The following is a 13,655-nucleotide window of genomic DNA, read 5'->3' on the forward strand; positions in this document are numbered from 1 at the left end:
ATTTACTAATGAAAATGTTCGTAAAAAATTAAAAGTTCTAGCCTTTTAAGCAATCAAAAAATTGGAGGGCAACTAGGCTTCCTCCCTCGCTCCTTTTTTCTCAAAATCTTCCGATTAAAACAATGAGAAAGCCATTTAGCCAAAAAATTTAATATGCAAATTTCGTTTTAATTATTTATGTGCGAAGAGCCAAGATCAAAACATGCATTATTTAAACTGTTTTAAGAAGTTTTAAGTTTACTAAGTTTTAAGTTTACTGTTTTAAGAAGTAGAGTTAAGAGAAAAGAGTCAAACTTTAGCGTAAAGAGCGAGGCGTTGAAGAGGAAAAGCCCCTTTCATATACGGAGTAATTTCTGTTCGTTTTAAGTTTTAACGTCGGTCCTTACTTTCATTTAAAAATCTTGTTTTTTTATTTAATTTCTGGACGTTTTTAATTAATGCATGTTTTGATCTTGGCTCTCCGTTCATAAATAATTAAAACGAAATTTGCATATTAATTTTATTTTTTTTGGCTAAATGGCTTTCTCATAGTTTTAATCGGAAGATTTTGAGAAAAAAGGAGCGAGGGAAGAAGCCTAGTTGTCCTCCAATTTTTTGATTGCTTAAAAAGACAACTAGAACTTTTAATTGTTTACTAACATTTTCATTAGTAAAAAAACATACGTAATTTATGGATTAACTTACTTAACGAACTTCTATATTCGTATGTTTTGATTGCGTATATGAGGGGGCTTGGGTTTGGTGCTTCTGGACGCGATAGGACGGTGAAAATTGGTAGGCCTGTCAGGGAGCTGTACAAATCGACTTGATAAAGTCGTTTTCCCCGATTCGACCATCTGGGGGCTGAAGGGAGAGGAAAAATTAGAAAAATTGAGGCATTTTAAATTGCGAGTGGGTGATCAGATCTTAATGAATTTTGATACTTAGAAGGACCTCGTGACTCCGAGCTTTCATTTTAAATCCCGACCGGCATCACGCCTCTGATTTTCCTTTTAAAGTAATCTGTTTATTGTTAGAATTTTGCTAGAGCTCATACCAAATGAGCTCTTGGCTCTTCCGACCTCGTCACAAGTGCCATATGAGCTCTTAACTATTGTCTTTTATATACTTTTATAAACTCAAAGGCACACTCAATGTTTTTATTCACGAAGATTGTCAGTCTGTTCAAGCTTTTCGTTTTTCCCATTTTTGTTTTTCTAATTTCAGACGCTACCCGCAAAATGATCATCCAGACTTTCCTCTCTCAAGTGACATGATATACTTTTGTCAACCAGAAAATCTAACAATTTCTGCTCTCCGACGAGCTGGAAGAAAAGACGCCAATATATTTGTGTTCACTTTAACCGACAAAGACACTGGTAAGACACGCTATGGGATTTGTTTGAATTTTGTGCGTACATTGGATCGAGAAGCCGTGAAGATGGCACAAGCTTCATCAGTAAGACGGGATTCTTGGAGATACTCCGGTGACAAAAGTACTGATTCGGCTTTTTCTAGGTATGTGTACAATTTAACTGAGTTGATCCAGGAGAGGCCCCTAAATCACAATTATAAGCATCAATTTTATCAAGTTAGAGGGAACATCTATGCTAGCTAAGAAGGTAACACTAAAACTTTGCCTTATAAGGTGGCTTTTCGCGCTGCAAGGCACAAAATCTAAAATGAAATTTCCAAAAGCTCGTAACATATGTCCATTTTTCGTATCACCTTGAAGACCGTGCTCTATTCTGTGACGTTGAATAATCTCCATCTAATGTTCACATGTTACTTTAATGTTTATGCCCCCTTTTTTGCCAAAGACATCCAATCAAAATTGTGAATTGAAGTCCAAAACAAGGTGTCTCTGAAAGAGCGCCGGATTTAAATCTGCTATGGATCAAGTTTATTTATTTGATAGAAGCAAAAAAGCGAACCACTCTCTTCAGGAGATGTTGTAATTTCACGAGAAACATCACATCAGGCATATGCCCCCTTACTAAACCTACAGGCACTTCTTCTATCCATGTACATTCTATAACATTTTTCTATAAGAATATTTGCCTGATTTTGAAAAAAGAGGCGAGGGCTGAAAAAGTCACAGAATTTTGGTGAAAATCCTATCATCATATTCTGTGTAGTATATTCTTTAGTAAAGGCATATGCCCCCTTACTAAACCTACAGGCACTTCTTCTATCCATGTACATTCTATAACATTTTTCTATAAGAATATTTGCCTGATTTTCGAAAAAAGAGGCGAGGGCTGAAAAAGTCACAGAATTTTGATGAAAATCCTATCATCATATTCTGTGTATCAGAGAACCGTACTGTAGAGGTTTCGAGCTCCCATCTGCAAAAAATCTGGAATTTTCTCATTTTTACCAGAAGAATTTTCAATCTAAATCAAGTTGTCATAAAGCCATGGCTAATCGTGGAAAAAGCAAAGACAGATAGTCTGAGTGAGAGGCAAAGCTGGCATAAAACTTTTCCAGGACTGTATAAAATGATGTCATTTTGACTTGGACAGAAAGTCTATCATCCATTCATCCTTCCTAGGGCAGAACTAGGTAAAAAGTCATAGAACTGAAGAATTTCCCCCTTTATCGAAAATGAGACTAAGTTTCTCTCGCACATTCTCATGGACAGAATAAATGACTGTAGGGCTAACAAGGGAGGGGTTTCATCAAATTTAATATTACCCATCAAAGTTATGAGCCAGAGAAAATGTATCTCATTTTAGAAAATAGGGGGAAACACCCCTAAAAGTTATGGAATATTAACGAAAATCACACCAGCAGATTTAACCTATCAGAGAATTCTACCATAGAAGTTTCAAGCTCCTGAATTTTGTATTTTTTACCAGAAGACTGATCACGAATGAGTTTTTTTTTTTCAGGGGTGATCGTGTTGACTCAGCGGTCCTAGAAGGCCGAAAGAAGGCTCATTCTAGCGGAAATCAAAAGTTCTAGTACCATTTTCAAGTGACCAAAAAAATTGCAGAACATCTAGGCCCTCTCCCATGCTCATTTTTTTTCCAAAGTCACCAAACAAAATTTGAGATAGCCATTTTGCTTAGAATGATCGAAAAACTAATAATTATGCATTTTGCGACAACTTAATCCTCCACAGTCCCCGGGAGAGGGGCTGCAAGCTACAAACTTTGACCATTGTTTACATACGGTAATGGTTATTGAGAAATGTATAGATGTTTTTATTGGGACTTTTTCGCGCTGAGGAGGGGGGCCGGAGTAGGGGGCTCCGTGGGAGGATCTTTCCATGGATGAATTTATCATGAGGGAATAGATTTTCAATGAAGGGGCCGTAGGGTTTTCTAGCATTAAAAAAAAAAAACAATGAGAAAAAAAGTTTTTTTCAGCTGGAAGTAAGTAGCAGCATTAAGACCTAAAGTGAACAGAAATTATTACGTATATAAGGGGGTTCGTCTCCTCCACAGTACCGTGCTCTTTACTCTGAAGTATTTTTTATTAATTTTAACTATTTATTCTACGGCCCTTGTGATTCAGAGGTCATTCTCAAAGAATTGGGACAGAATTCAAGATTTATTTTAAAGAGCGAGTACTTGACGAGTGGGCGAACCCCCTTATATACGTAATGAAAATATACAAATATCGAAGTTTGTTACGCAAGTTAATTCGTAAGTTATGTATATTTATTACTAATAAAAACGTTCGTAAAAGAGTAAAAAGTTCCAGTTGTCTTTTTAAGTGACCAAAAATTTGAGGGCAATTAGGCCTCCTCCTCCACTCAGTCTTTTTTTTTTATCAAAATCGTCCAATCAAAACTATGTCCGATCAAAACTGGAAACAAATAATAGGTACACCAAATAGCAAAATTTTCAAACTCCTCACTGCCGAAGATGATTATGAGCTAACAGCCGACCTTTCCTTACAAGTCTCCTCTATGTCTCATAATTAGCATCAGCTTATTTTTGGTTTCAATGTGTATCCTACTACTGAAGTTGTCAACCCCTTGAAACTTTCAAACTATTATAAATCATGAAGAGATTTTTGTACCAAAAAATGGATGACATATACTTTGATCAGATCATCAAGAGCTTTCGGTTGCCGCCGAAAACAAAGCTCTATCTGTCTTAGTTCAAAAGTTGATTTTTTTGCCGTAGGCCAACTTTCTAACGTCACCACATAGAAAGGAGCAAAGGATAAGCTCCAATTTCTTTAGCAATGACAGAACTTTTAAAGTTTAAGAGGTACATCAGATAACATTTCTCAACCTCAATCCTAAGTCCGAAAAACAAATGATAAACCCAGCAAAAATCACGGCAGCAGTTTCACACCCCGTGGCAAATGCCGCTTTTTGTTTCTGTAAATTTTCTATTTATCACTCAAAGAAGATATATTGGCTGTGGGGCCAGGTAACTGCCGCATATATTTAACACTTATAAATTTTAGTCCATCTTCAATTTGAAAGTGGTGCCTGCCTGCTTGCCTGCTGGAACAGAGCTTTCCACTCGAAAGCAGAAACATGGTTTGATGAAACGAAAGCTTGGCTGCACAACTTCAGATACTCCTCTCTAACATAGGCTACATAACTCCACCTCACTTTGCACACCATAGGCTCTTGCTCGTGGACAAGCAAAAACCATCCTTTTTGGCCCCAGGCAAGAGTTCTGCGGAGCTTTCCAAAATGTAATGCCGTATTCATCAATCCGGCCTGAGGTCCACACTTTCTTTAAAAACCGCACATGTTAGACCCTTCCCAGTTTCCAGGAATAAGCTGACATCGGCGGCATAGGAAAAAAAAAACGGGATAAAACCAAAATGTTGCTCTCGCAACACAATTATTCCGTATATGAAAGGGGTTGTCTCTTCTTCAGCCCCTCGCTCTTTACGTTAAAGTTTGAATCTTTCTCACAACTCTGTTTTTTAAACCAATACAAAACCTCAGCGTAAAGAGTTTGGGGTTGAGGGAGGGACAACCCCTTTCATATACGAAATAATTTCTGTTTGTTTTAAGTTTTAATGTCGCTTCTTATTTGCAGTTAAAGAAAATTTGTTTTTGTTTTTGTTCAATTCTCTCATAGAAGCCCAAGAGGAAGAATTTTCGAGGGGGTAAGGCAAACAAAATGCTTGCTTTATTGTATTTTCTAGAAATATCATGTTTTTGGGACATTACTTGTCTTCAAACCTTAGAGAAGGACATCACAACCGCTGTTCTCAAATTTCATTCGAGAAGGATTATATTTTGTTATATAGGAACATGTGCTGTAAAGGGGAATTTCATAAGGCCTTAACCAAATAGCGGTACTGTGGATTGATATCTACCCGGAAGTACAGTTCTCGTGTTTCGATTGTACCTGTTGCAGGGTCTAGGATTGCTTATAAATTATGGGTTAGTGTCTCCAATTAACCAAAGACGAAGAAGAAAGGTTTTTAATTTAGCTATTTATAAATTATTTTCAGCGATCATCGAAGTGTATTTGCACCAAGTGACTCGGAAAAGGAAAAGGAAGGACTAAATGATAATCGGAGGGATCAGTCCCTAGACTCATTGAGGCCAAATTCGCTATTTGTGTCTACAGGTCAGGATTCAGAAAGTGGTGGATCGACTTGTCCTTCCCCAAGACTGTTAAGAAAAAAGGTAAGAATTTAATAGCACTTTTTGACGGCCTTAACTGATTTTTATTTCCTCTTTTCCATATTGGTAAGGATATAGGACATTTAATGTTTTCGGCTTGTAAGATTGGTCCTATAAACCGTATTCTAGGTAAGCCCGCCAACAAAAGAAAATAATTTCCCGCTTTAAGGTATCTAAGGAATTATTTGCCATATATCTTAATATAACATATTTAAAGACGTTATGTGTAGTTCAAATATATCACTCTTCAATGTTTGTCACTTTTTTGAAAAGTTATTGTGTTATAAACCACAGTATGAATATATGTTTTCTGGAAATTACATGCAATTCCAGACTTACTTTGTCTACGGCCCAGACTCGCTTCTGATGCCTTTGGCAGCTCTTACTTGGTTACTTTCAGTTGAACTTTTAACTCGTACATTATGTTCAAGGAAATGTAAGTTATTAAAAACTTTATTATATGGAATATATCCGCAAAAGATTGTAACAAGTACGTAAATTGCATACTTTGTGACAGTGGGCTAATAAAAAAAAAAAAAAAATGAGAAGTGGTGAATTTTATTACTAATATATGGTTACTGAACATAAAGTAGCCAAATTTGGGATTTCGAAGGGGAGTTCTCCTCAAGCTTGATAGATTTGTTGGAAATGGAATAAATGATGTTGGGTTGCTTCATTACTTCAAAACGGTTTTTGAAGTAATCGTAACTAAAATTAGTCTTGGAAAAAATATAGTCTTTTTGCGTAGTATACCGAGTGCCCTCTTTTTCAGTCCAGTATTACCTCTCTAAACCCCATGATTTTTTGTGTCAACTTCATTTTCAAAATAAAGATGTCATCCTTTAGAGAGATTTCAGTATTGACCTTCTAAAAGCTTTGAATGAATCTCCTGTCGATTTATTGTCTTCTAGTTTTGGTACTTATCTGCTCCCTACTTGCCTGATACCTACGAGAATTTCACCTAGTTTCGCTTCTCTTATTGATTATATTTTTGCATAAATTTTGCTGTTTTAAGTGACATATCGGATCATACTATGCAGACACTAGATTTGGCTTTTACTTATAGAATACCACAGGTAAGTAAGGAGCGTTAGGTACGGTTAATAAATAAAATAACATTAAGTCATCTGAATGGAAGCCTTGGTCTGTTGGATTGGCAGGATGTTATATCCATAGATGATACAGATATGGCAACTGCTACTTTTATAAGAAAATTACATAAAAAAACTAGTTTTTTAACTGAAAGTAAGGAGCGACACTAAAACTTAAAACGAACAGAAATTACTCCGTATATGAAATGGGTTGTCCCCTCCGCAATCCCTCGCTTTTTAGGCTAAAGCTTTTAATTGTTTTAAAAAGCAGAATTGTGGCAAAGAGTCAAACCTTAGCGTAAAAAGCGAGGGATTTTGGGGTAGTTTGGGGGGGGGGGGCTAATTCTGAAAAATGTGGAAAAAATTAGGTATTTTTAACTTACGAACTGGTGATCGGATCTAAATGGAATTTGATATTTTAAAGGATATTGTGTCTCAAAGCTCTTATTTTAAGTTCCGACCGAATCTGATGACATTGGGGGGAGTTTGGGGTGGGGGAACCTAAAATCATGGAAAACGCTTAGATTAGAGGGATCGAGATGAAACTTGGTGGGAAAAATAAGCAGAAGTCTTAGATACGTGATTTACATAGTTGGAACGGATCCGCTCTATTGGAGGGGGGGGGTAATTCTATAAAATTAGAAAAAAAATTACGTATTTTTAACTTACGAATAAGTGATCGGATCTTCATGAAACTTCATATTTAGAAGGACCTCGTGACTCAGATATCTTATTTTAGATCTCAACCGGATCCAGCGTAATTGGGGGGGGGGGCAGTTGAGGGGAACCGGAAATCTTAGAACATACTTAAAGCGGTTAGATCAGGACAAAACTGGATGGGAAGAATAAAAACCTGTCTAAGAGACGTGACTGACATAACCAGATCCGGATCTGCTCTCTTTGGTGGAGTTGGGGGGGGGGGGTAATTTTGAAAATTGAGGTATTTGTAATTTACGAAAGGGTGTCCAGATCTTAATGAAATTTGATATTTAGAAGGATCTTGCGCTTTAAAGCTCTAATTTCAAATTCTGACCAGATCCTGTGACATTAGAGGGGGGGGGGGGTTGGAGGGGTAAACCAGAATTCTTGGAAAACATGAAAATTGGGGTATTTTTATCTTACGAATAGGTGATTGGATCTTAATGAAATTATATTTAGAAGGGATTCATGTCTCAGAGCTCTTATTTCAAATCCCAACCAGATCTTGTGACATCGGGGGGAATTGGAGGGGAAAGCTTGGAAAACACTTGGATTGGAGGAATCAGGACGAAGCTTGGTGGATAGAATAAGCAAATGTCCTTTATATGTGATTGGTGGAAACGTACTGGATTCACTCTTTTTGGGGGAATTGGGGAGAGGGGTTCAGTAATTTGGTGAGTTTGGTGCTTCTGGATGTGCTAGGACAATGACAATTGGTAGGCGTTTCAGGGAACTGCACAAGTTGACTTTGAATTCATCGAAAACTAATTTCATAATTTACGGCAGAAAGTCAAGTGTTGCCCTTGCACTGTCCAAGTTACTTTTTTAAAATATCCGTTATCAATATCTCGGGTGGAAACGATAAAGTACCTTAGACTTGTGACTGACAAAAGTTTATCTTTTCAAAGACATACTTAAAAACTGCGCTCGAAGATTTAAAGGTATGTTAGTTGAATGCGAGGGTTGAAACATTATTTTGCCCTACTCTGCTTTACGAAGCATTTATTTTGCTCTGATTCAGTCTAATATTAGTTATTGTTCTCTTGTATACTTAACTACATTTAAAAGCCATATTAAACCAATACAGATTTTACAAAATAAGTCCTTAGAATCCCGAAACTTTTTATTGTACTTCCAAATAAGTATTCTACAGTATCTTTGTATGCTTATCTAGATAAACTTCCAGTTTGTAAATAATTTGGTTTTGGAGCAATTCTTTTCATATTTAATTGTGACATTGAGGAATTACCACCATATTGCCTCAATTAAAGTTTGTTCTCCCAATCACAAGATTAACATACTTATAACAATCGCCAGAAATAGAGCATCTAAATTGACAAATATCAAACAGCTCGTGGTAACGAACTGTAGTAAGGAGCGACCCGGCTCAATATTAACCAAAACTCTAAAAAATTGAATTTTGATATCAATAGCTATATCAAAAGAATCGTATTTTAATGCTGATTTTAAATATATAAATTCCATCAAGTTTAGTCTTACCCATCAAAAGTTACGAGCCTGAGAAAATTTGCCTTATTTAGGAAAATAGGGGGAAACACCCCCTCAAACAACCCCCTCCCTCGCTCTTTACGCTAAAGTTTGACTCTTTGCCACAATTCTACTTTTTAAAACAATTAAAACCTTTAGCGTAAAGAGCGAGAGATTGCGGAGGGGACAACCCATTTCGTATACGGAGCAATTTCTGTTCGTTTTAAGTTTTAATGTCGCTCCTTACTTTCAGCTAAAATATTTAGTTTTTTTTTATTTTATAGTACTCAGAGATCAAAATTGGCTTTTTTTTGTGTCCATAACTCAGTGCTGGGATGCTCACAAGGATCTTAATGATACATTTAATTCTATCCAATTAATAAAAAGGAATATTTAATCTCATTCAGGCAAAAATTATCTTTAATTTAGCTTATATTTAATAAGATAAAGTTATTTGTGTGTCTTGTTGCTCTGGTTGAATGGGGCCCTTCGGCTATCTTCTAGTATTAATTTATATTTAATAATATTGAAATGAAGCTGCTACTTTTATATTATTGTTGTGTTGTTGTATCTTTGCCGTCGTTTTTATCTTTGTTCTGGAATGTTATTTGTTATTTTATCTTTGTCTAGGCTTAGTTTTTCGAGTTTATCCTTCCATGGGCATATGTTAATTGCATGAATGTATATCATGAAAAGAGAAATCACCAATGCAACAGCACAAACACACACAGACACACCAAAAAAAAAAAAAAAAAAAAAAAAAAAAAAAAAAAAAAAAAAAAAAAAAAAAAAAAAAAAAAAAAAGGAGACAGAAGGAGAAAAGGAAGACTGTTTTCCTAAATTAGTGATTAATATAGACCAGCACTTGAATGAGGCCTTAACCCTACTCATCCATACAATCACATAGATCAAACAGCATAGCCATACACAATCAACCATAAAGAATAATCCATGGACAGGCAGTCGTGTCGTCAATAAGTATAAGTCGTCATTTACCAAACAATAGAAACAATAAAGACAAATAATTCAGAGGCAACAACCCAACACAAGGGCTCATCAGGAGAATACACTTGTCTATAGGGTTTCGCCACATTAAATTGTAATTAATAAAATTATTGAACTCGAACTTGAACTTGAAAACTCACGCCTGCATTAAATGGTTTGGATGCATTTTCGGTAATTGGTGTTAATTGAGCATAGCTATTTGGAAATGATAAAGGGTAAAAATGGGATTTTTCCATGAGCTTTTTCTAGCGTGAAGACGTATAGGGGATATTAAAAAACGCCAGGTATCCCCTACAAAGAGATTTATTTGGAATATCTTGAGAAACTTGAAGAAATAGTTTTGACTTTAGAAAAAAAACATATTCTAGCATTGCTTTCTTATCTTCCAGCTAGCATTCCAACTACATTTTTTATTCTTTTGTTTTCTGTTGCAGTGAGAAATCAGTCTGTTTCAATTTACCATTTCATATATAAACTTTATGTAACTGTCTCGGTAATGGCTGATGCTGAGGAATTAAAATGCCCTAGGCTAGTTTCTTTTATTACATAGGTTAGGTCACGTTTATAAAATTTTTCTGTCGAGGACATTTTTTCTACTGTCGAACAGACTTCGATTTCCGTGAATCTAAAACCAAGTGAAAATAATTCAGCTTTCGCTTGTATTGCTAAGTTGTAGGCTTACTTGTTTAAAAAACGCCTCCATTGAAGTTTCTTTGAAAATATTTCCTGACAATCTGAAATTTACCTTACTGATACAGAAGTAAACTCCCAAAGCTCGGACCTTGTTATAACTGCAGTACAATCTACGGTTGACTGGACTGTAGCCAAGTCAAGTATAGTCAGCTACCATAGTTCAGGGTTAGAAAGCACTCATTGTTACCAAAGTTGTGGGAAACAGTATGTGTTATATTGGCTTTTGTGGCATGTTTGGAGGACATACTAAGATTGATAATTTTTCTAGTAATGTTCTGACAAAATTTATTTCAAAAACCGCAATATCGCAGCAAAATCAAGAGAGGTAACTTCCCAAATTTCGGATCAGTGGGTATAAACGTTTATAACTTTTAAACCAAAGTCTTTGGATACCACCCAAATGTCAACAGAAGGAAATTCTTCTATATTTCTTCATAAAATAAGATATTTTGAACTGGGATCCTTAATCTACTGAGGAGAGTATCAACGCCACAGAAATACGAAAGCCGACAAGATCGGTGCCGGGAATAAAGGTCGTGTTTAACGTTTTCATACTCCTATTATTGTCGAAGGAATGGCGCCCCTCGAAGAAACCATAGCCTAGTAAACAGCACAGCATTCGCACGAGATTCTGATTAATGAACAATCCTTCTGGCCTTGGTTTGTTTTTGACGGGCGTTTTCGGGCTAAAAAACATCTTCCTAGCTAATTTATATACTATGGGTTGCCTTCCTTAGTAGTATAATATTTGTAGGTATGAATATACATTGAGTCGGAGGTAATAGCCTTGGGACTGTCTGTGCAGGATTTTGACTCTTGTTGATAGAAGAGCATCACCAAGTGCTGAAAACCATCTTGTGACCAATATGGGCTTGATTGCACAAAGCCTCCATTTATACTGGAGGTCCCAGGGACTTCTTGCTGTCCAGTACTAAGCCGGCTTAAGTGCTTCGGTGAAGACTTGAGAAGATACGTTGATCCCCGTCTTGCTCTAGTATCCAGGATCATTGCTTTTCCTGAGGCCAAAATAATTTCGATGATTTGAAGAACATGATAATTGGAACTTGGAATGTTACGACGTTAAACAATGACTGTTGTATCGACATTTTGACTGACGAATTCAAACAATTCATACTGGACTTAGGAGTTTCAGAAATTCATATCTCAGGGGTAGGTAGCGTGAAATTAGGTGACATAGAATTTGTTTACTCAGGCAGAAAGGATGGGGTATATAAGCAGAGAGTAGGGCTCATGATGGATAAGGAAGCTGCTAAGTTTTGTTTAGGCGGGGAAGGTATTAATAATAGAATACCAATTGCTTACTTTATGACTAAAAAGCTCAGAGTATCAGTTTAGTAGCATATGCCCTTGTTGAACCGACTGACGGAGATACTAGTGACTCAGATGAATTTTACTTACAGTTACAGGAGCAAATAGACAGGTTCCCAGGTAGAAATATGGTGTTTTTACTAGGAGATTTTAATGCCTAGATTGGTAGAAATAGGGATAGATGGTATCCTAGCCTAGTTAAATTTGGTGTAGGAAAAGAAAACAGAAGACTGGCAGGATTAATACAAGATACTAGATATATAGGAGTGCTGTTATGGATGTTAAAAGTACAGACTTTTGCAATTTTGTAGGTATAACAATCTAGTTATAACCAATACGGTGTTTGGTCACAAGATGGCCCATAAGTTGACATGGTATTCACGTGATGGTAAAACAGCAAACCTTATTGATTATGTTATAGTAAACAGAAGACTGGCAGGATTAATACAAGATACTAGATATATAGGAGTGCTGCTATGGATGTTAAAAGTAAAGATGACGATCTAGTAGGGTCTAGGTTTAATTTTAAGCTGAAATTTTGGAAGGGTAACTACCTCCCGGGAAGTTATGATATTGGTAGATTGCAGGAGGAGAATTTTATAGAAACTTTCCAGGAACAGTTGAATCTTAAACTTGACAGTTGAAGATTTGACAATGTGGAAGATGGTTGGAATGGTTTTAGAAAGACAATTTATGAAGTTGCTGATGGTGTCTTAGGGAAGAAAGTTAAGACAGCAGCTAGGAATATTAGTGAAAAAGCTTTATGTTCAATAGACAGGAGAAGGGGTTTGTACAAGAATTATCTGAGTGACAGATCATATGAAAACAAAGGATTGTAAAGAAAGTGGAGAAAGCATTAAAATCTGAACTAAGGAGGCGTGAAGTGGAGGCCATGGATAAAATTGCCGAGGATCTGGAAGATACCGCTAGACGGCATAATAGTAGAATATTGTACTGGCACGTTAATAAATTGAGAAGGAGTAGTCAATTTGGACTTGTCTCAGTTAAAGATAGGAGCGGGGCCACAATAAGTGATAAGGAAAGAGGTAAAAATAGATAGGTGGAAAATTTTGAGGATTTTCTAAACCAAAATAAAAATGAAGGAAAAGATATAGAGAAAATGGAAAAGTGTGATACCTTGGATGTGAAGAAAGATTTGTTTCGTGAGGAAGAATTAGCAACATGACTAAAAGGATTTAAAAAAATAATAAGGTTCCAGGTGCTGATAGTGTGGTAAATGAGTTTCTTAAATATGGTGGCTCTGAGGTTAGAGATAAGTTACTAAAGATTATAAATATGCTTTTTGAAAAAGGGGAAGTAGCTAACGATTTTAGGAAAACCTTAATTAAACCACTCTATAAGAAAGGTGATAAGAGTGGGAGTCGTAATTATCGAGGTATTAGTCTGGTCTCTCAAGGTAGCAAATTACTTAGTAATATGGTTTTCCCAAAAGAAGGACTGGCAGGGCAATGTGCACCAGGAGGGCCAACGTGTGGTTGAACCCGCATTTCTAAGCGAGGCTACAAAGTTTAAATTTACAGATAGAACTTCTATGGCTAAAGTGACAATTACTTACTTACTTAAGACGAGGCACAGGCTAATCAGCCCAACTCGGCACCAGGAGGTATTTGGACCAGGTTCTGCCAAAGTGCTCTGTCCTCTATTATGCGGACGAATGAGTTGAAGCCACGAGTTGTTCCACATGTAGCCATATTTCCGGAACCCACCTAGAGGTTTGACGTCCTTCTTCACGACCT

At 36.4% G+C, this 13,655-nt stretch overlaps 1 protein-coding gene across 1 annotated transcript in view; it reads left to right on the top strand.

Annotated features, from left to right (window-relative positions):
* The window catches only part of LOC136034432 (MAP kinase-activating death domain protein-like), a 48,135-nt gene that overhangs the window by 11,103 nt on the left and 23,377 nt on the right, over window positions 1–13,655 (top strand). Inside the window, exons 3-4 of the mRNA XM_065715611.1 lie at window positions 1,207–1,497; window positions 5,419–5,596. Coding sequence (XP_065571683.1) covers window positions 1,207–1,497; window positions 5,419–5,596 — 469 coding nt within the window. The remainder of the gene's footprint in view (window positions 1–1,206; window positions 1,498–5,418; window positions 5,597–13,655) is intronic.

Source organism: Artemia franciscana, chromosome 2 (assembly GCF_032884065.1).
Source record: "Artemia franciscana chromosome 2, ASM3288406v1, whole genome shotgun sequence".
NCBI lineage: Eukaryota > Metazoa > Arthropoda > Branchiopoda > Anostraca > Artemiidae > Artemia > Artemia franciscana.